The sequence below is a fragment of the Meira miltonrushii genome (assembly GCF_003144205.1).
Source record: "Meira miltonrushii strain MCA 3882 unplaced genomic scaffold FA14scaffold_3, whole genome shotgun sequence".
NCBI classification, from domain to species: Eukaryota; Fungi; Basidiomycota; class Exobasidiomycetes; order Exobasidiales; family Brachybasidiaceae; genus Meira; species Meira miltonrushii.
The window spans coordinates 2,904,305-2,923,503 of record NW_020289945.1 but is presented as its reverse complement, the minus strand read 5'-3'; the positions used below and the strand labels follow the sequence as shown (position 1 = coordinate 2,923,503).

General features: G+C 43.5%; 6 protein-coding genes across 6 annotated transcripts; 2 read left to right on the top strand and 4 right to left on the bottom strand.

Annotated features, from left to right (window-relative positions):
* Positions 1 to 943: 943 nt before the first annotated feature.
* FA14DRAFT_161774 (ARM repeat-containing protein) lies at positions 944 to 4,423 on the bottom strand. Its single transcript, XM_025499289.1, has one exon. It carries the CDS (start codon positions 4,375 to 4,377, stop codon positions 1,219 to 1,221), a length of 3,159 nt encoding a protein of 1,052 aa, XP_025354655.1. The 5' UTR covers positions 4,378 to 4,423; the 3' UTR covers positions 944 to 1,218.
* Positions 4,424 to 4,655: 232 nt separating this feature from the next.
* On the top strand, positions 4,656 to 7,147 carry FA14DRAFT_71663 (uncharacterized protein). Its single transcript, XM_025502752.1, has one exon. It carries the CDS (start codon positions 4,751 to 4,753, stop codon positions 7,100 to 7,102), a length of 2,352 nt encoding a protein of 783 aa, XP_025354654.1. The 5' UTR covers positions 4,656 to 4,750; the 3' UTR covers positions 7,103 to 7,147.
* FA14DRAFT_161773 (HlyIII-domain-containing protein) lies at positions 7,143 to 9,452 on the bottom strand. The gene has a single exon (XM_025499288.1). The coding sequence runs from the start codon at positions 9,433 to 9,435 to the stop codon at positions 7,288 to 7,290; it is 2,148 nt and encodes a 715-aa protein (XP_025354653.1). The 5' UTR covers positions 9,436 to 9,452; the 3' UTR covers positions 7,143 to 7,287.
* Positions 9,453 to 9,983: 531 nt separating this feature from the next.
* On the top strand, positions 9,984 to 13,578 carry FA14DRAFT_161772 (uncharacterized protein). The gene has a single exon (XM_025499287.1). It carries the CDS (start codon positions 10,070 to 10,072, stop codon positions 13,472 to 13,474), a length of 3,405 nt encoding a protein of 1,134 aa, XP_025354652.1. The 5' UTR covers positions 9,984 to 10,069; the 3' UTR covers positions 13,475 to 13,578.
* A 2,544-nt stretch (positions 13,579 to 16,122) lies between these two features.
* Positions 16,123 to 16,401, bottom strand: FA14DRAFT_180973 (uncharacterized protein; the record flags this gene model as incomplete). The annotated part of the gene is made up of 2 exons (XM_025501050.1): positions 16,123 to 16,231; positions 16,304 to 16,401. The coding sequence occupies 2 exons, from the start codon at positions 16,399 to 16,401 to the stop codon at positions 16,123 to 16,125; spliced, it is 207 nt and encodes a 68-aa protein (XP_025354651.1).
* A 643-nt stretch (positions 16,402 to 17,044) lies between these two features.
* On the bottom strand, positions 17,045 to 19,079 carry FA14DRAFT_71633 (putative ATP-dependent RNA helicase DHH1). The gene has a single exon (XM_025502751.1). It carries the CDS (start codon positions 18,862 to 18,864, stop codon positions 17,395 to 17,397), a length of 1,470 nt encoding a protein of 489 aa, XP_025354650.1. The 5' UTR covers positions 18,865 to 19,079; the 3' UTR covers positions 17,045 to 17,394.
* Positions 19,080 to 19,199: the final 120 nt, after the last annotated feature.

Below are 19,199 nucleotides of genomic sequence, written 5' to 3'. Positions count from 1 at the left end.
AAGATAGTCAAAAGACTAAAAAGAAGCGATCCGAGCGCGATCTGAAAAGTTGTTCCTTTTGGCGGAGGGGGAAAATGCTTTGACCGCTTTTGATGACGAAATGCTCACTCTTGTTTTAATTCGATCCGCGTGACCACCAGGAAGGGGTAGGATGAGCTTAAAATCGCTTTGTCCCCCTCGTTCTTTTTTTCTGGAGGAGGATTGTTCCTCGCAATGATGGAAGAACAGAAGAACAATGAATTAGATTGTCACTTTGCATCAGATTTGTTTGAATGACAACTTTTTTTGAATAGAAAGGGGGTCAGGCGAGAGATATCAACTTGACAGCTTGCATATATTCGTGAGCTTGCACAATCACAGCAATCATGACATCTTTCTTGCGTGTATGTATAGTAGACAAAGTCATATAGGCCGGCCGGCCATACACGAGAGAAAGTTTAAAATGCATAAGCATAAAAACACGCTAAGGGCATACAGTGGGGACATTGCTTACCGCGCTAAGGCACAGGCCCAATATGGATCGCGTGAGAATAAATCTGGATTTCATCTTTACGCGTGTACTTTTGGCGCTAAGAGAAAGACAATTCGGTAACTATTTCTCTTTTGCCAGCAGCATTCACTTCCTGCTTTCCGACATTCATAATGATACTACTACTAAATAACATGATGATCGTGATGGGTTATCAGCCCGCTTTCTCTGTAAGACAAAGAGGACAGGTCCATCAAAAATCCCCGAGCAAAGCCACTTCATAAAGGCCCGATCCTTACAAGCCATTCGAATCGGAGACTACCCACATTATTTCGCTAATGCATCATAAAAGTAAAAGGCGAATTCAATAAAACCCTGATAAAACAATAAGGTTTGAATGATATGCAGTGTGAGATAAAGCGCATTAAAACAATCGCGTAAATTACAGAATGAGGCTTATGCAACAAGCAAGGGGGTAATTTTAACGCCGTTACTAATGAGACAAGCACCACTCTTTTCCCTTCGGCCTTTCCCATTCAACGCCCATTTTCATGCGATATCCCGAACATCTAACAACCGGCGTTTTGGATTTCATGCATCTTAGCCAACGTCTATCCGTCCAATTCCTCGGATACTTTCCTAGCTATTTCTTAGTAGTGTGCATGTGCAAGCCACACTTGTATTTGTTCAGATATGAATGAAAGATAATATTAAGCTGCTAGTTAGACACGTCAAAAGGGAACACTGGCCTAAGCCACGGGTATGTCTGCATTGGGAGGTAGAGGTAATTCTTCATCCTTGAATTGTGACACATTTTGTAGTAATTGTTGATCTTCACTTGGTAAAGAAGATGCAATTTGTTGAACACGCGGATTGTTGGCTAACAATGTCCTTAGACCTTCAAATACGGGAACTTGATTCATCGGAGAATAGTAAACCATCTCTCCTTCATCATCATCATCTTCATCGTCTGAGCCATAATCGACTTCTTCTTCGAAATCTTGTCCGGCTGCTTGTGCTTCAGCTCTTGCACGCATCCTGTCACCTTCTCTTGCTAATAATTCCAAATATTCATTATCTTCATCAATCACGTCATCATCTGCATCTTTGCTATCATCGATTTGGAACGATCCAGAGATATTATCTCCACTTTCATCTTCCAAATTTTCAAATGCTTCTTGTTCCTCTTTGGCTTTTTGAACTGCTTTTGGAAGACTGACAAGGTTTTGCAATAATCCTACCAACAATGCAGGCTGTCCTTGCTGTACAGTTGCAGGTGTTTGAGCAGGATCCAAACCAAGGATAGATAAAAAGCTTGCTGCGATCACCTTCTTTTCGTTCACTCTTGTAAATTTACCAATGATCGTCAAAACGCTAGCAAAGAATGCTTGAGTAGCCTGTGCAGCTTCCAAGGCTTGTAGTGCAGGGACTGTGTTGAAACATAAAGCGTCTAAGATGACCAATGTAGCCCATTTACGCAATGGTGTAACTTGACCGTCAGCGAGATGAGGTAAAGCCAAATTGATCACTGCTGGTACAGCTTCTTGCATGTGAGATTTAAGCACAAGCAAAAATACATCAGCCAATTTTAAGGCAGCAATATGATCAGACGTTCCCAATTGTTCGCTTGTCATAGCAGTTTGGAAGATATCAAAGATGATATGACGCAACTCTGCATTGCTTTCGAATGCTTGACTACCATATGTGATTACGTTGTCAAAAGTTGCCAACATTTCGGCAAGGTAATCGATACCACTAGTCTTGAATGTTTGGTACATCAATCTGAAATTACCCCACATATCATCGGAGATTCTTTTTTGGTAGAATGTCAAAACGTCTGTCAAATCGAAACAATCATCGAACATTTCCACGAGATTTTCTTGAAGTGTGAATTGTACCACTGGCAAAACAATCTTTTCCAATTGAGCCAAGATGTCCGGTCGGTGCTCGGCCGACGATAGAACTTGGTACATCGTAGAAAGACAACTCAAAGCAGCAAACATCTTGTCCTCTTCTCCACGGTCTTCCAAAACAGATGGGTCCATCTCTCTTGCTACGCTTCCCATATCCTCGGCTTTCTTTGCAGCTTCGATGTTGGAACGCATTAAGCGGAAGTAGCTTTGTGCCAATTGTTCACACAATTTGGTACTAAAGGGCAAAAGCTCTTCTGAGAATGCATCTACAACTCTCGATTTTGCCTCTGTCAAAACATCAAGTTCCACTTCGTCTGATAATTTCAATAATTCTTGCATCAATCGACCTGCATTTGGTGCCATTGCTTCTTGCACTTCAGAGTGATCAATCAAGGATGAGATCGCGTTTGCGCCTTGAACACGAACAGGGATTTCTGGATCTTCTAGTGTAGCCATAATACCTTGGAATGCACTTTCCAAACTCTTGCTATCTTTCCAAGACATCTTTCCACCCAAAGCCGCAACCACATCTGCAGCTCGGAAACGTAGGAATCTGTGATTGCTGCGTAGGTCAGGCACGACATGTTGTGTCAACAAGCCCTCCAAACTTGGCGCTGTGGAAGGATGGCTCAACATTGCATCGTCCAGAAGTTTGATCAAGTTCAAAGCACCTTCTTTTTGAGCTGGCGTTTTGCTTGCAGGGTAGTTGTTGAGAACGTTTGTCAAGAATTCTAGAATTGGCATGAAAGCACCTTTCATACGCTTCTGTACCAAAACTTGGAATAAATTGGCAGCGGCTGCTCGTGGACTGCCGTAATCGTCCATTGGGTCGAGTTGAGTTCTGACGAAGTCGGTTGGGTCGAGTTCCCACAATTCATCATCAGCCTCTGTATGACAGATCAAAGGGAATGCAAAGTATTCTACCAAGGTACCCAAATGAGGCTTCAAAAGAAGCCATGTCGATTTTGCGCGAACGCATTCAGACATGAATGTGAGGATGAGATAAATGGCACGGTCACTGATCCAGACTTTTCCATTGACTTTGCCTTCAACTTGAGCGAGGTAGACTTTGAGAATTTCTGGAGCGAAAGAGGCAACGAACTTCTCGGCAAATGCTTTGTACTTCTTCATATTGCTGGGTAATTGGGAGGGGTTACCGAATTTAGTGAACAATTTGTTTAGTGAGAAGTAAGCCCATTTCTTTGCTTTCCACCACGATGCCTTTTCCCGCTCTTCGTCATCTGAAGGTAGTTGACTAGGATCAACTTCTTTCTGTACGATTTGCAAAAGCGTCTGTCCCCATGGTACAATATTCTCATCAGCTTGATGGTATGCGGTCAAATTTGTGCTGATACTAGTTTTGTAGATCTTGCAGGCCAGGTAAATCAGGGATCCTGCTTCGGCGGAGGATGAGTTTGAGGATCCCAAGATTGATCGAACGATGTTGAGCACGATTGGTAAAGAAGATTCACATAGGGGTGCCATGATGTTCTTTTCGTCTCTCCATTTGAATGCTCTAAAGATTTCTAAAAGTGCGGCCAGGCCAGCATAAACGCGGGTCACATCACTTCCATCACCTGCACCTAGCAGCTCCTTGACTTCATCGACCAGTTTTGGCCATCTCTCTGGGAAATCATGACGAACGACTGCTCCCAAACTTGCATTAATATGAACGCGTAGTTGAGGTGGACAAGAGACCAAAGTGGGCAACAATGCTTCTCGAACAGGTGAATAATCGGCTTCTGGAATAGGGGATTGCTTCAATTCAGCCAAAGCAGCACTTTTAGCATCCCACGCACGTCTGATACGATTTTTGATATAAATCGTCGTTGCTTGACGCACAGAAAGATCGACATCATTTCGGGAAACCAATTGAAGAGCGGAAGGAAGCATGCCCGGATGGGCTTCCAACTTCCGAAGTTCCAATTCCGCTGCTTTTCGTGTGTTTGGATTTGGGTCCAAAGTATGGGATAAACATTGATAAAGTGCATCCATGATGGTCTTGATCGATTCTTTGTGCCAAAGATGATCAAAAGCCGGTTCAAAAGATGATGGTAAATTAGAATCTTCCAATTAAAGCAGAATGTTCTTTATGCCACTTTAGCACTCTCTTTTTTTGCATTTTGACAGTATAAGAAGTTTTTTGACTGTGAGTGTTAAATTTTAGCTTGAATTACACGTGAATAAAGCTTTAAACGCGTGCACTCTAACACTCAAGCAGAACAACACTTTTAATAGAGCATCATCAATGCAATCATTCTTCTTCTGCATACATTCATACTTTGATGGCAATCATCTCTCCGGATAGTATAAAAAGATGACCAAATGTACATTCGAACAAGGTAAATGGTAAACTCCTACTGCCAACATGGCGCCAAAGGGTAAAGCGGGTAGCTCTACCTCTCGAAACACACAAAAAGGTAAATCCACTTCAAAGCCCAAAATTGGCCTGGCACTGGTCACAGAATCACCTGCTAGGCCATTGACAAGCTTTACTGGGTTTGAAAAATCGCCACAAAGCAAGTTAGATTTCAAAGCATCTAATGATAATGCTGAAGCTTCAGGAAGTATAGGAAGGGATGCCATCAAAGATGCCTCGTCCAGGCAGAAAGAGTCCAGACCGAAGCGGGATCAGTCAATACAGGATGATCAAATGTGGATCGATCGATATACCCCTAGAAGCAAAGCTGAGTTGGCTGTGCACAAGAAAAAGATTGAGCAGGTAGAAGGTTGGCTGCGAGAGGCCTTAGATGGATCTCAAAAGATTCGCAAGTATAGAAGGCTTCTCGTGCTAAGTGGTCCTGCTGGTAGTGGAAAGTCTGCATTGGTCAGAACATTATCTACAAGTGAAGAAATGAATTATGAAATCCTCGAATGGAGAAGCGATGGCCGACAGAATCTTCAAGGGCTTTCCAGTTGGGACAACGGGCGGGCTTATGCAGGTCTCGAATCCCCAGGCGATGCTGGTCCATCACAGGAAAATCGCTTTTCGGCATTTCTCTCTCAATCTTCTCGCTTCAGTACCCTCACGATTGGACAAGAAGATTCTCAAGATGACATGCATTCTACTTCCACTCCATCAAAAAGAATCGATCGTCGGATCATATTGATTGATGATCTGCCCAATCTTCAGTATGAGCCTGCACGTCTCGAATTTCAAGCCGCTCTGGAGAAATATATATGCTCGCCTCATAGAGAGGATTCCGCTCCAGTCATTCTGATTCTGAGCGATACTGTGCCGCGACTTGACGATTGGGCAACGTCCAGTACCATGCAAGGATGGAAGGAGCGCAATGATGAATCATTGAATGTAAGGAATGTCATCTCGGACCCTGTACGGACAAGCCCTGCATTTATGCACATCTCTTTCAATAGTGTAGCAATCACATTTCTCCGAAAAGCTCTTCTTGCTATCATCAGTACAGAAAAGCAAAGATCTTTGCCTGGAGCTCCTGCCCCAACTTCGGTTGCAGCAAAGGAGCTGGTAGATGTGGTTGCCTCAATGTCGAATGGAGATATCAGGAATGCAATCAATTCGCTACAGATAGCCTTGACGTCATCGTCCTCAGGCCCAACGGCGAAGGGGTCGAAACGAACGGCAGACGGGAAACCGAAGGATGGTAAAAGTATCGCTCGAAAGCAGGCCAAGATGATTAGCTTAGCCACAGGAAGGGAGGCATCTTTGGCAATCTTCCATGCATTAGGAAAGATCTTGTACAACAAACGTATCGGGGATCCACAAGATGAAGCCAGGGAAGAAAGTGATTCTGATGAAGAAGATGAACGTGACGGGACGGAAAGTGCATGGCTCAAGTCGGCCATGAATACTTTCCTCGGAGGTCCCATTGAGCAGTCTGCGCTACCATTGCCAGCCCATCTGAAACAACTTGAAAGAAGGCAAAGCAGAGTGGACGTCGAAAAGCTTTGGCGTACGATGCCGATGGATGCAAAAACCTTGCAAATCTTTCTGCATCAAAATTATACGCCTTTTTGCGGTTATATCGAACAGTGTACCGCATTTGTGGATAATCTGTCTTACTCTGACGTTCTCAAACCACAACATGAGGAATGGTTCCATTCCAGTCTTTCGCAGTATTACAGCTTTTTGGTTGCTACGCATGGTTCTCTGATGTCGCTGCCTTCTCCGATACAACGTAACAGTCAACAAAGATTCAGAGGTGTTGCCTTTTTTGAAACGAATCGCAAACTCCGGAAGACGCAAGAAACTTTACATGACATCAAAGCGGCACTTCACGAAGAGATGATATCTGAGGCACAGAACAACGTATCTCCTACCTTGGCCGAAGTTGGCTTTGATCAATTGGCATACGAGGTATTGCCATTAGTGGCGAAGTTTAGAGAATTACCGGAAGAGTTGAGCGATTCAATACGCTTCAACAACCTCGAAATCGGTCGACCTTTTTCGATGAACACTAGTTCAGCAAGTACGACAGCATACCAAGGAGGCATGGACATAGATGAAGATGAGGTGGATACTGCATTGGCTGATGAAGAGGACGTTTTCCCGACTGGAAATCCTCTTTACGATGAGCAAGGCCGTAGAAGACAAGTCGAATTGCTACCTGAATCAACACCAACTGTGGCGAGCAGCAATTCAAGGAAGCTACCGAGCTTGATACCTTCGCGACGCAGTGGCATAGCTGCCAAGATGGAGGACATACGAGACTCCGACGAAGACGAGATTCAAGACTTTGAATGAGACATTAAAATAACCTAATCCACTGTAAAATAATAATAAACACAATAGATGTAATTGTATTATCTATGTTCATTGGAAAGCTTTATATGAAATGTATATTGTACAAATGTGTGCAAAAAAAAAGAGTGCAAATCTCTATATAAGTAGGATGAGCAATGATCAAAAGTCAATAAATGAAAGATTATTTAAAAGGTTGACATGATTGCCTCAACACCACGATCCCAAATTCGGCCAACGAGACCGTCACCAATTTGACCAGCAACAATTCTCCATCCATGTACCATTTCATCGGCCAAGTTCAAATCGATTGCCAATGGATTACTGAGCAAAGGTGTAGTTTCCGGCATAACAGCAGAACAACTGAAGTTGAAACGGTTTTGATGCCAAAAGAATGTTGCTTGATGATGCAAAAGGATTGCAACAACGATTGAAATATGCCAAATTTGATGTGCATGACCAACAACGTCAAATTTACCGGGATAGATGCATTCTGGGAATTGGGTTGCATAGAATACCAAACCAAAGATATAAGCAAGACAGCTTGGTACGATCGCACCAAAGAATCCAACAGTCTTGTATACTCCATGAGATAAGAGAGCATGAGTGAACGGCGCCAGTCCGGTAAAGCACATTGCCAAAAACACTGCAATTCGGATGGGTTTGTTGCGTCTATCGTTGAACCAAGCTTGCCATGGAACAATTGCACCCACAAGACCGACAACAAAAGTAGACAAGGAGTACACCATTGCCAAATTTGGTTGACAATAAAATGCATTGTATACTAACGTCCAGACAGATGCTGCAACCAACCATGCGATACCCGTATAATCAACACAGGCAAAACGTTCGAACAAACAAGCATCTGAACAACCTGCCATAACATGCCACGAGACTGAAAGAATGAGGCACTTCAGAGCAGCGATCAGATAGATTGTCTGTACCATACGATCCATAGGAGTGGTTTGATCGTCATATCGATCCTTGCTTGGCCAAAAGAGTGGAGTGACAACCAGTGCGCCTATCAGATGTGTCATAATATTTCCAGTCTCATTATGAATTTGGAACGTGCTCTTGAGCAACGAGCTCCATTCGTCCTTCGGAATAAATCTGTAGCCCGATAAGATGTGTTCGTTGTTCTTCCACAACTCAGGAAGTTGGTCGTATCTGATAAGTCGTTGACCGTTCTTTGCCAGTTCGACAGCTTTGGCGTAAATGTGTTCTTCTGCTCCTCTTGCCGCCTTGGCAATCGATGAGGCGCGAGCGTGACCCATCGACCTTACTTCTTCTCCTTTTGCTCTTACGGAATCAAAGATGACTTCAAGTTGTGCTGTTAAAGCTTGTTGAGAGGCAATCAAACTTTGCCTGCGTGTTCTGGTGATTGGTTGTTGTCCGTCCTGAACAGGAATCACACCCTTCTCCGACTTTGCACGGAATAGAAGGTCACCCAACGTCATGGCACGGACAGCATCCTGCAAGGTCTCGAAACGCTTTTGAATTGTAATCAAAATGCTTCCTTGCGCTTTTGGTAATCCGTTCGTTAGAGGTGACCAAAAAGCGGCGAAATTGAGATCAGCAAACGGTGATAAAATAGGAAGTGAAGGTAATTCGTTTGCCAATGCTCTTGCATGCTCTTGCGCACCTTTTGGCAATGCTAATGGGAACTCTGGCCTCATTGCCAATTTTGTATGCAGGGTACTGGAGATCCTTTCCCAATCATGAATCAAGGAATCTTTTCTTGCTGAGATTGCATTTGACGGCGATGGTAAAGCTGATACCAGAGCCCTCAATTCCTCTTTTAATGCATCCAGATGAGCATAAAAGACTGCAGGAAGGCTTGAATCAGCTTTTGAAGAAGGTGATTCTAGTCCTGCATGGAAGGGATAATAAGAACGAACTCGTTCCTCTAGCTGGGAGGTGTAAGCCAATAGATGATCTCGCAAAGACACAAGAGCAAACGGAAGCGAGATCGATAAGTCCAAATAGTCAAGTCGATCTTGCGTTTGACGGAGCTCCCAGTCCTCTTCGCCATCTGAGCTGCTATGAATGTCGTCTAATGCACTGCCACTATCCTCGTTCAACACTAGCTTCTTTGATCTTCGTGAGTGTAGGAGTTGGCTATTGACAGGTTGTGAAGCACGACGATAGTGTTGTGGTCTTTTCCTCCAGGTGCGAGGTTCTTCACTTGCAGTGATAGGTTTCCTAGAGCTGCTGGGGATATCGTAAGAGTCTTCATCTTGATATTGATGTTGTCCATTCTTGCGATATCGAATCTGAGGTTCATCGAGCGAGCTGGCAGAAGAGGATGGACCGGAAGAGAATGTAGCGAGCGTCATTTCCCATAGAACAAAATCAGGAACGGGAAGCTTATAGGGAGAGGTGATGATGATGATAAAGATGGAGGGGCAAAAATAGAATTTGAAGTATTTACTCCACGCCATGTCAAAATCTGATTCAAGGGCTAGACCAGTCAAATTTGTACGCCAAGGTATAATATGTTTAGATGCGTGCGGGTATTTGTGGGCGAATCCATAAAACTATAAACATTGCACACGTTCCTTGCACCTCACCAGTGTGCGCTGCGTACGGCGTCCTTCACCTTTGCGGGTTCTCTCTCAGTTGAGGATTTCCTGGAAAAGTCTCTGCATTCACATTTTTGCCTTAATTCAACGCGGAATTAAGAAATTAATCAAAGGCCTGTTACAGTGTATGCAAGCATGTGTGGCAATCTGCCCCCTATAGCGTAGCGCTATGCCCTGGGGAAAAGGCCAAAGAGTAATCTTACCGCCTGAACGGCCTTCCGATATGCTTTTTGACTGTTGCAAGCGTACTTTTATTTTTTAACTTGCCCTAGACTAATTAATATATTGAATGAAGATTTCAAATTGCTTCTCACGCCATCAAAAGAAAGATATCTATTATCATTCTATAAATTGCATGACTCACCTATTTTAATCTGCCATTGAAGACATGGCTCCGCCAACGGATACACCTGCTGCCTCGCAACCGTCTTCATCATCCAAACCGGCAGCTTCCACCATTAAATCAAACCCTACAAAAGAAGTTTCTGCACCTGCTAGAATAGCTCCTTCTATCGCTCCTGCTCCAGGTCCTTCATCCTCAAGGCCTAGCATTACCGGTCCGACAAAAGCAGTGCCATCGTCAAATAATGGATCACATACAAATGCAACACTGCCGCGTTTGAGCAATACGTCATCTGTTCCATCTCCAAACAGATCTGCAATAATGAACGCAGAATCAAATGCGAAGAAAGGTGCCCCGTCTGCATCAACATCTCAGCCATCCGCACCCACAAATGCTCCAACAAGTCGATCAACTTCTATACCGTCCAATTCATCGTCACCAAGAATAACACAAAGTTCAATTGGCGAACAACAATCTCGCGGAATGAGTCCTTCTCCATCCAATACATCTTTATCCAAAACGCAGGATGGCCAACAAAGCAATTCTGTCAATCCCCGTATCAAAAAGACATTGGCTGATCATTTGGCATCACAGCAAGGTGTTACTCCACCCAGAAAACGTAAAAGAGTTCATTATAGCTGTGCAGAATGTCATCGAAGGAAACATCGATGTGATCGTAATATACCTTGTCAGCCTTGCTTGGACAGAGGGCTAGGAGATTCATGTAGACCGTTCCAAGATGGAGACGAGTTCGGAGATGAACGTGATCGATTGAAGAGGCTGGAAGATCTCGTAGAAGGCCTGGCAAGAGCACATGCCACTCTTTCGGAAGAATTCGATCTGTACAAAGAAGGAAAGCTATCGACTATCAAAAATCCGATGAATGGCGCTCTGAAAGTTTTGGGCGAAGCTGCTGCTTCTGCTGCTGCTGCACACGCTGCTTCACCTTCTGAATCGGGAGATAGAGGTAATCATAAAGCCAATCCAAGACCAGATAAACGAGTCCGATTGGCTCGAATGGGTGAAGTTGAAATGGAACGAGAAGAATTGCGAGCTGGAAGTGCATTGAATGACGAGACTGGACAAGCGGGATTGTATGGCGGATCAGCAGGTGAAGTGCTACCTGAAACAAACTCACTCGAAGGTGGACTGACCCGCGAAGGAGATAGCTTCTATGGAGCTCTTGCTCTACCGAGTGTCAGTAGAGGAGTGATCGAAACGCAGATCCATGGCGAACGACTAGAGCTAAGCTCAAACGTACCTCTTCGTTCGGCAAGTGCAAAGGTTCATCGATTGATACAAGAAGGAGGGGCACCACCGAATGTGATTGATGAGCTGATGAGCTGCTTACCCCCGCGACATGAATCAGATGCGATGTTGGAATGGTACTTCCGCGATATTAACGATACCCGATTGCCACTGCACGAACGAACATTTAGAGCAAGCTATGAGGAGATCATGAACTGGAGATGGGGTAATTTAAGAAATGAAGAAGGCGATGATGGTGCAAGACATATCCCGTTCTTGGCGTTCTTGTTCGTCATTCTGGCCATTGCTAAGAGATCTGAGCCCGAAGATCGATGTGCATCGGATGAGGATGCAAGAAGAGGCGCATTGTTCTACTTGCATTGCGCTCGTCGCAGTATGGCCATCGCAAGTGCTGTGCGTGCTGATCATATTGATGTTTTACTAGCCGCATTGTATGGAGCTCGTCTTTTGATCACCTTGCGACAAAGTGCGGAGAGTTGGAGTCTTTTGGGCGTCGCAATTCGTGCTGCTCAGGCCATCGGATTACACAGAGATGGAACCAAGTTAGGATTGGATGCTGTTACGACAGAAAGAAGGCGAAGGCTGTGGGCAATGATCTATTATCTCGATCGTACAACAAGCATGTTGTTAGGTAGACCGCAGGCAATCGATGATAAGACAGCTGATACATTACCACCGAGCGATGTGGACATTGACGTCTTACCAAGATTTGGCCCAGCTCCCACACCACAGCCATTCCCTCCAGTCTCAACACCTCCAACTGAAGATGGCTCAAGACGTCATCCGGGCGTGTTCTGCTTTGTTGCAATCCGACATGAGCTGGCAAGATTGATCGGACGAATCGTGGAGCATTTTCAGGATCTTTCTAAACCTCGCAATTACGCTGATGTATTGCAACTCGATGCTGATCTTCAGCATTTCTATGCTTCTCTGCCAGGATTCTATTTATATCCAGCTTTACGTGGAGAAGAAGCTGATCGATCGTTTGATGACGTTTGTCCATGGTTGCCGATCCATCGATATTTGATCAACATCGAATATCACTACGTACGCAATGCACTTCATCGACCTTACCTCTTACGTTCTGAGAGGTACAAACAATCACGCGAAGCTGCATTTGCAAGTGCTAAAGCAGATCGAGTAATACGAAAAGAGTACGAACGTGAAGTGAGCTGGCCATCGAACAGAGCTCGAAACAGTCACTTGGGTGGAGTATACCGTAAATTTGCAAGTACTCTCATTGCTGGTATCGAATTATTACTGGATCCCAGCAGTCCAAATGCAGCTGAATTGCATGCAGTTTTGGATGATTTCTTGAGTCATTCGACCAAATTTGCCGATCCAAGTCAATGTACCAAACGTGAACTGGCAATCATCAAAATCTTCAAAGCGAAAGCAATGGATCCTTCTTGGTGTGCGGCCAATAGCAGCACCTTGAAGAATGGTGCTTCAGCAACGGCTGCTAGCTCGCCTGCTGATCGTCAATCCGGGGCAGCGACCACGCCAGGTGGCACGAATGCAAAAGTGGATATCGGAAAAGGTAATGATGCAGTACGTGCAACAGCAATTGCACAAAAAGCAAGAGCGGGTGCTATTGGCGGAAATGGAAATGCGCCAACGAGATTACCTCCCACACAAAAGGAGACGAATGAATTAGCACAAACACTTCTGGACAGATTGGGAGGAATTGAGTCTTTGCAAGTCCTCAACCAAAATCAATCTCCTTCCAGCAATTCGGCTTCATCTGTTGATCTATCGGCAGGCTTGCGTCCTGCTCATAATGGACCGTTATCATCACAAGCAGGACCAATTCAAGCTGGAACAGGTGTTTCGGGAGCACCGAATCAAGCCATGACCACTTCCAATCCGATCACATCAATGACGACGATGCAAAACGGTATTGTTGGTGAGCCAATGACGGCTTACAGTGTGCCAACTTCATTCGAAGGATTGTTTGATACGTCAGATGGAACGGATTGGTTTGGATCGTTAGATGCAGGTGCAATGGGAGGATTTGGAGGTGCAGCTATGCCGAACAATATGTCTTTCCCTGGTATGAACGGAAGTAATGCACAAACACCAGGAGCGGGAGCTGTTGCGGGTAATAACGAAGGTGAATCTGATTTTGGTGGATGGGGAACATTAGTAGAGGCGATCGTATCGGGTCAAGAGAATCCGTAAATTTGATATGAAAAGGAATTTTGTAACATCTTCTTTCGAGTATATTTATGTATCATAGTTTGCAAATTGTTGTAAAAATGGAAAATATCATGTCGTTTTATCACAAATGATGGTCACGGACTGAGATTTGAAATCAACTCTCACTGGCTGGCCAATGACAGAAGAGTTTTGCGGCCAGTGTTTAGCCGCGCTGCGCAGCACACGTCTACGCTAACTCTTTCTGCAGCTTGAAAGCACGCGTGTAGTGCCGCTATAATAATGTTACACAGGCGGAAGTTAAGAATTTTAAGAAGAACGATCAAGTCCCTTTTTATTTAGGCAGTCGCAGCGCTCACATGCTTGGTTTTTTTCCATTTTCGAAAATTCTTGCATTGCGTGGTGGCATGAACGTCAATAAACAACCACCACCATCACCTCATCTCAGCTGTAGCCAAGGTCAAAATGCCACCTAAAGGATCTGCATCAGCAGAGCCTGCATCAAAGGAAACACGTATTGCAATCGTTTCATCGGAAAAATGCAAGCCAAAAAAGTGTAGACAAGAATGCAAAAAGAGTTGTCCGGTTGTGAGAATGGGAAGGTTGTGTATCGAAGTAACATCATCAAGTAAGATTGCATTTATTTCAGAACCACTTTGTATTGGTTGTGGTATTTGTGTAAAAAAATGTCCTTTTGAAGCGATCAACATTATCAAATTACCGACAAATTTGGAAGCAGAAACAACTCATAGATATAGCGCAAACAGTTTCAAACTACATAGATTGCCAACTCCTCGTGTTGGACAAGTTTTGGGATTAGTAGGAACGAATGGAATCGGAAAGAGTACTGCTTTGAAAATCTTGGCAGGAAAACAAAAGCCAAACCTTGGACGATATGATGATCCTCCAGATTGGGAAGAGATTATCAAGTATTTCCGTGGTTCTGAATTGCAAAACTTCTTTACAAAAGTCTTGGAAGAGAATATCAAAGCGCTCATCAAACCTCAATATGTCGATCACGTTCCTCGTGCAATCAAAGGATCTACAACAGTTACAGAGATGTTGACCGGAAAGCTAGAGCGAGACAATCTTGATGATATCGTAAGGGTATTGGATTTGAAGGAGGTTATGCATCGTGATCCCAAACAGTTGTCTGGTGGAGAACTGCAAAGATTTACTATCGGAATGAGTTGTGTTCAAAAAGCAAATATGTACATGTTTGACGAACCTTCAAGTTATTTGGATGTGAAGCAACGTCTAAATGCTGCAAGAATGATCAGAAGCTTGCTGGACGAACAAACCTACGTCATCGCAGTCGAACACGATTTGAGTGTTTTGGATTACTTGAGTGACTTTATCTGTTGCTTGTACGGTGTTCCAAGTGTTTATGGTGTGGTTACTGTTCCAAGTCCTGTTCGTGATGGAATCAACATCTTCTTGGACGGATACATTCCTGCTGAGAATATGCGTTTCAGAGACGAATCGCTCACTTTCCGTATCGCCGAAACAGCAGAAGAAGAAGTAAACGACCGTACCCGTCAATTCGAATACCCTGCAATGACAAAGACACTCGGAAATTTCAAGCTGCAAATTCAACCTGGTCAATTTAGTGATTCAGAAATTATTGTCTTCTTGGGTGAAAATGGAACAGGAAAGACTACATTTGTCAAGATGTTGGCAGGTAAATTAGAGCCTGATTCAGGAACAGGAAAGCCACCACAATTGAACGTCTCCCTCAAACCACAAACGATTGCACCTAAATTCCAAGGCACTGTTCGTATGTTGTTGATCAAACAGATCAAGGGAGCCTTTATGCATCCTCAATTCCAAACAGATGTTGCCAAGCCGATGAACTTGGACAACATCATCGATCAAGACGTTCAGACGTTATCTGGTGGAGAATTACAACGTGTTGCTTTGGTTTTGGCATTGGGTAAACCAGCCGATATCTATTTGATCGATGAGCCAAGTGCTTATTTGGATTCCGAGCAACGTATTATCGCTAGTCGTGTGATCAAGAGATTCATTTTGCATGCCAAAAAGACAGCAATGATCATTGAGCACGATATCATTATGGCAACGTATTTGGCCGATCGAGTGATCGTTTATGAAGGTCAACCATCCGTCAATGCAACAGCAAAATCACCCGAATCTTTATTGACGGGAATGAACACTTTCTTGGCAACTTTGGAAGTCAGTATGCGTCGTGATCCAACCAACTTTAGACCGCGTGTGAACAAGATGAACAGTGTAAAGGATAAAGAACAAAAGTCTTCTGGTCGTTATTGGTTCTTGGATGATGATTAAAAAAGCGCGGGATGTGGAAAAAGGGATTGTTTGTCTGGCAATTTAGGCAAAATCAATCTGTGTATTTGTTTCTTCATTTATGGCTTTCATGTACGCGGAAACGTGAATGTCAACCCAAAATTGGATGTTGTATAGCGGGATTTACTATTGTTCATATCTAGAATGTTAACATCTGTAGACGATCTTTCGGTAATTTCATCCATTGAATTCAGACAATGCGTGATGTAGTAGGTGTACTGATATGAAATGGTATAGAAGTGATGTAGAGGAAAAGAAAAGCTTGAGAATCCATCCAGCCTTTCACAACCAAATTAAATCGGGGTCCGTGTTTTTGTCTTTGATTTGCTATCCAACACGGACCCGCTCTAGACTCGTTTAGTTCTTCCCGCTCTTCCACCACCTCCGCATCGGCAGCAAAGGACATCAGCGATACAATTGAACGTAGCGATTAAAGCAGATGAGATTGCATTGACACTGTAAGGGGGGAAGGGTGTATATATATGTCAGTAATGAATGCAATTGCTCGAACTTAGTCTCAACACTTACATTGCACCAACGATGGAAACGATTCCGTTCAAAATGGCCATAATACCGCGACCGATGGCGCTAACGATGGTAGATAAACAACTTGCAACTGCACCCATGATGATGATATGAAGTTTGTGTGTGGGATTGGGTATTCTTTTGTTTGTTTCTTTGTTTCGTAAAAGGTCGTGAAAACGTGAGAAAGAAGAACTTTTTTGTTTTCGTATATACGATGATCGTATCTAAGAATGAAAAAAGAAAAGATGTGGATGGATTTTTACTAGATCTTTATATCTCCTCCTCCCAAAATATATTTTCAGGGATTTATGGGAGATGACCCTTTGACAACTTTTTTCACCTGGTGTATTGCATTTACCGACGTCAAGGTATTGTATGTATGTATGTATGTACACCATCGAAAATAAAAGCAGTTCAACTCGATCATGCATAAAACACAACAATGCAATGCTTAATTTTCCTTGTACCTGTCTCAGAGCAGATTGATTAGTGTCCCGATAAGCTTCCCCCTCCACACACATGAACACACACACAATCAATCTCGACTCCACACCCGTCCGTCACCAGTCAATTGTCATGTATGAGCCAGGTTGAATCGTCATTGATCCCATAAAGGGACAAGTGGCTGTGTTAAAGTCCTGTCAAACAAAAAAAAGTGTGTGCAGGACAAGAAGAGCGTGAGGGGTGGGTGGGTACTCAAATCGTGAGAAAGCCAACAGCTGCTAAGGCTGCAGTGCAAAGCAAAAAACAAGCTTGTACATTACTTTTTTTTGTTTTTTATTGCCGAAATGCAAAAGACTTGCATAAAATTGGCGTAAAAAGGGTTCAAGAGTTAACTTTTTCACTCTATTGTTTTTTTTTCTGGGCTTGCTTATGTCCTACGTCATTTTACGCGTTTAAAAATCGACGTCAAGATCACGATGGGGTGAGTGTTCTCGGCAATCAAGCTGCTACACTCACTCATACTGTCCTTCGCTTTTATTCATACTGTCACACGTGCTGCAAATATTGGGGGGATTGATTGTATTGGCATAGTACGATGTATGATCGTGATGAGGATCAACAAAGGAGAGTATAAAATGGGAAAGACATCTTCACGCCCGTTGTTGCGGGTTTGCTTGTTGAGAGGATTGTTGTTGTTGACCACCTCCTCTTCCACGATTTCGGTTGTGTGGCTTTGTTTGTGTGAAATCTTGACTTTGTGGAATAGTTGTATTGATGAATGCTTGTTGGGTAGGTGGAATGACTGGTGCTCCTTGTTGACCATTTACACCGTTCTTTTGCTTCTTCACATTCTCTTCTTCTTCTGTGATCAAGCTTGGGTTAACGTACAACTTCTTATCGATCGTGCTTGGGATAGGCTTGATCTCACATCCTAATTCTTGTTCGATTCGGTACAAGTTGAATCTGTCTTCATACGTGATCAAATTGATTGCCAAACCCAAATGTCCAAATCGACCACTACGACCAACTCTGTGCAAATAAGTCTCTGCATTTCTTGGAAAGTCAAACGAGATAACCACATTGACTGCTTGAATATCAATACCACGAGTCAATAAATCAGAGCAAACCAAATTACGGCAAGCACCGTTGCGGAAGTCATGGAAGACTCGGTTACGATGAGATTGCAACATCTTTGCATGAGAGTAGAAACAACTGTATCCCAAATCCGTGATCTTCTTTGCCAACAACTCCACTCGATTGGTAGAATTACAGAAGATGATCGACTGGTTGATTTGCAAGCGACTGAAAAGTGTGTTCAAGCAGTGAACCTTTTGTCTTTCTTCGACGAAAGCGTAGTATTGTGTAACACCTTGCAGCGTCAATTCGTCCATCAAGTTAATCTCATATGGCTTAACCATATGCTTGTCCTTGAAATCCTTGACAATGATAGGGAAAGTAGCACTGAAAAGCATAACTTGTCTCTCCTTTGGCAGTAACGCTAGCAATTGTTCAACGACAGGTGTAAATTCCGGTGATAGAAGCTTATCGGCTTCATCCATAACAAATGTTCCACAATTACTCAAATCCGCGATTCCCTTTCCTCCCAAATCCAAAATACGACCAGGCGTTCCTACAAGAATGTGAACTGGTTGTGAAAGACGGATGATATCATCCTTTAATGTAGTTCCTCCTGTCGTAACCATCACTTCGATACCCAAATGCTTTCCCAACGTTTTGCATACTTGACTGGTTTGCAATGCCAATTCACGGGTAGGAACCAATAAAACTGCTTGAATTTGAGCCTTCTTTGGGTTCAGTCTCTCTAATGAGGGGATCACATATGCTGCCGTTTTACCTGTTCCGTTCTTTGCTCTTGCCAAAATATCCCTACCCGTTAGTGCGATTGGGATTGCTTCTTCTTGAATTGGACTTGGCTTTTCAAATCCTGCTTCAAAGATACCCATTAATAATTCTCTTTTCAAATAAAAATCTTCAAAATCGTTTCCTTTTGTTTTCAAAACGTCATCGGTTTGAGGACGTTCATCTTTTCCAACTCTTGCTTGAATTTCTTGACGCCATTGGGCTTCTGTTTGCCCAGGGGCAGGACCGGAGACGGACATTGTGAGTTTGTACAGTAAGGTTTTACAGCAATGCTGATGTTGTAGTATTTGCCCAGTAGTAAAGAAGAGGCAGGATGGTACAAATAAGAGCCTTCTTTGGATGTATGCGAGATACTAATACAGTTGATGGGATTGATCGACCAAGGAATAGGCGCCGGACGGAATCGGTTGAAAGGTGAAAGTTGCTCACTGATAGACTCCTTCAATTACGGAGTGTCTTTCTTTGCTGCAGCGGATTGAAGCAAGAGTGACAAGTGAGACCAAGATATTCTTACACAGAAGTGAAAGTAGACGGAAGTTGGTGAATTTGAGTCTCTACAAAATGAATTAAAGAG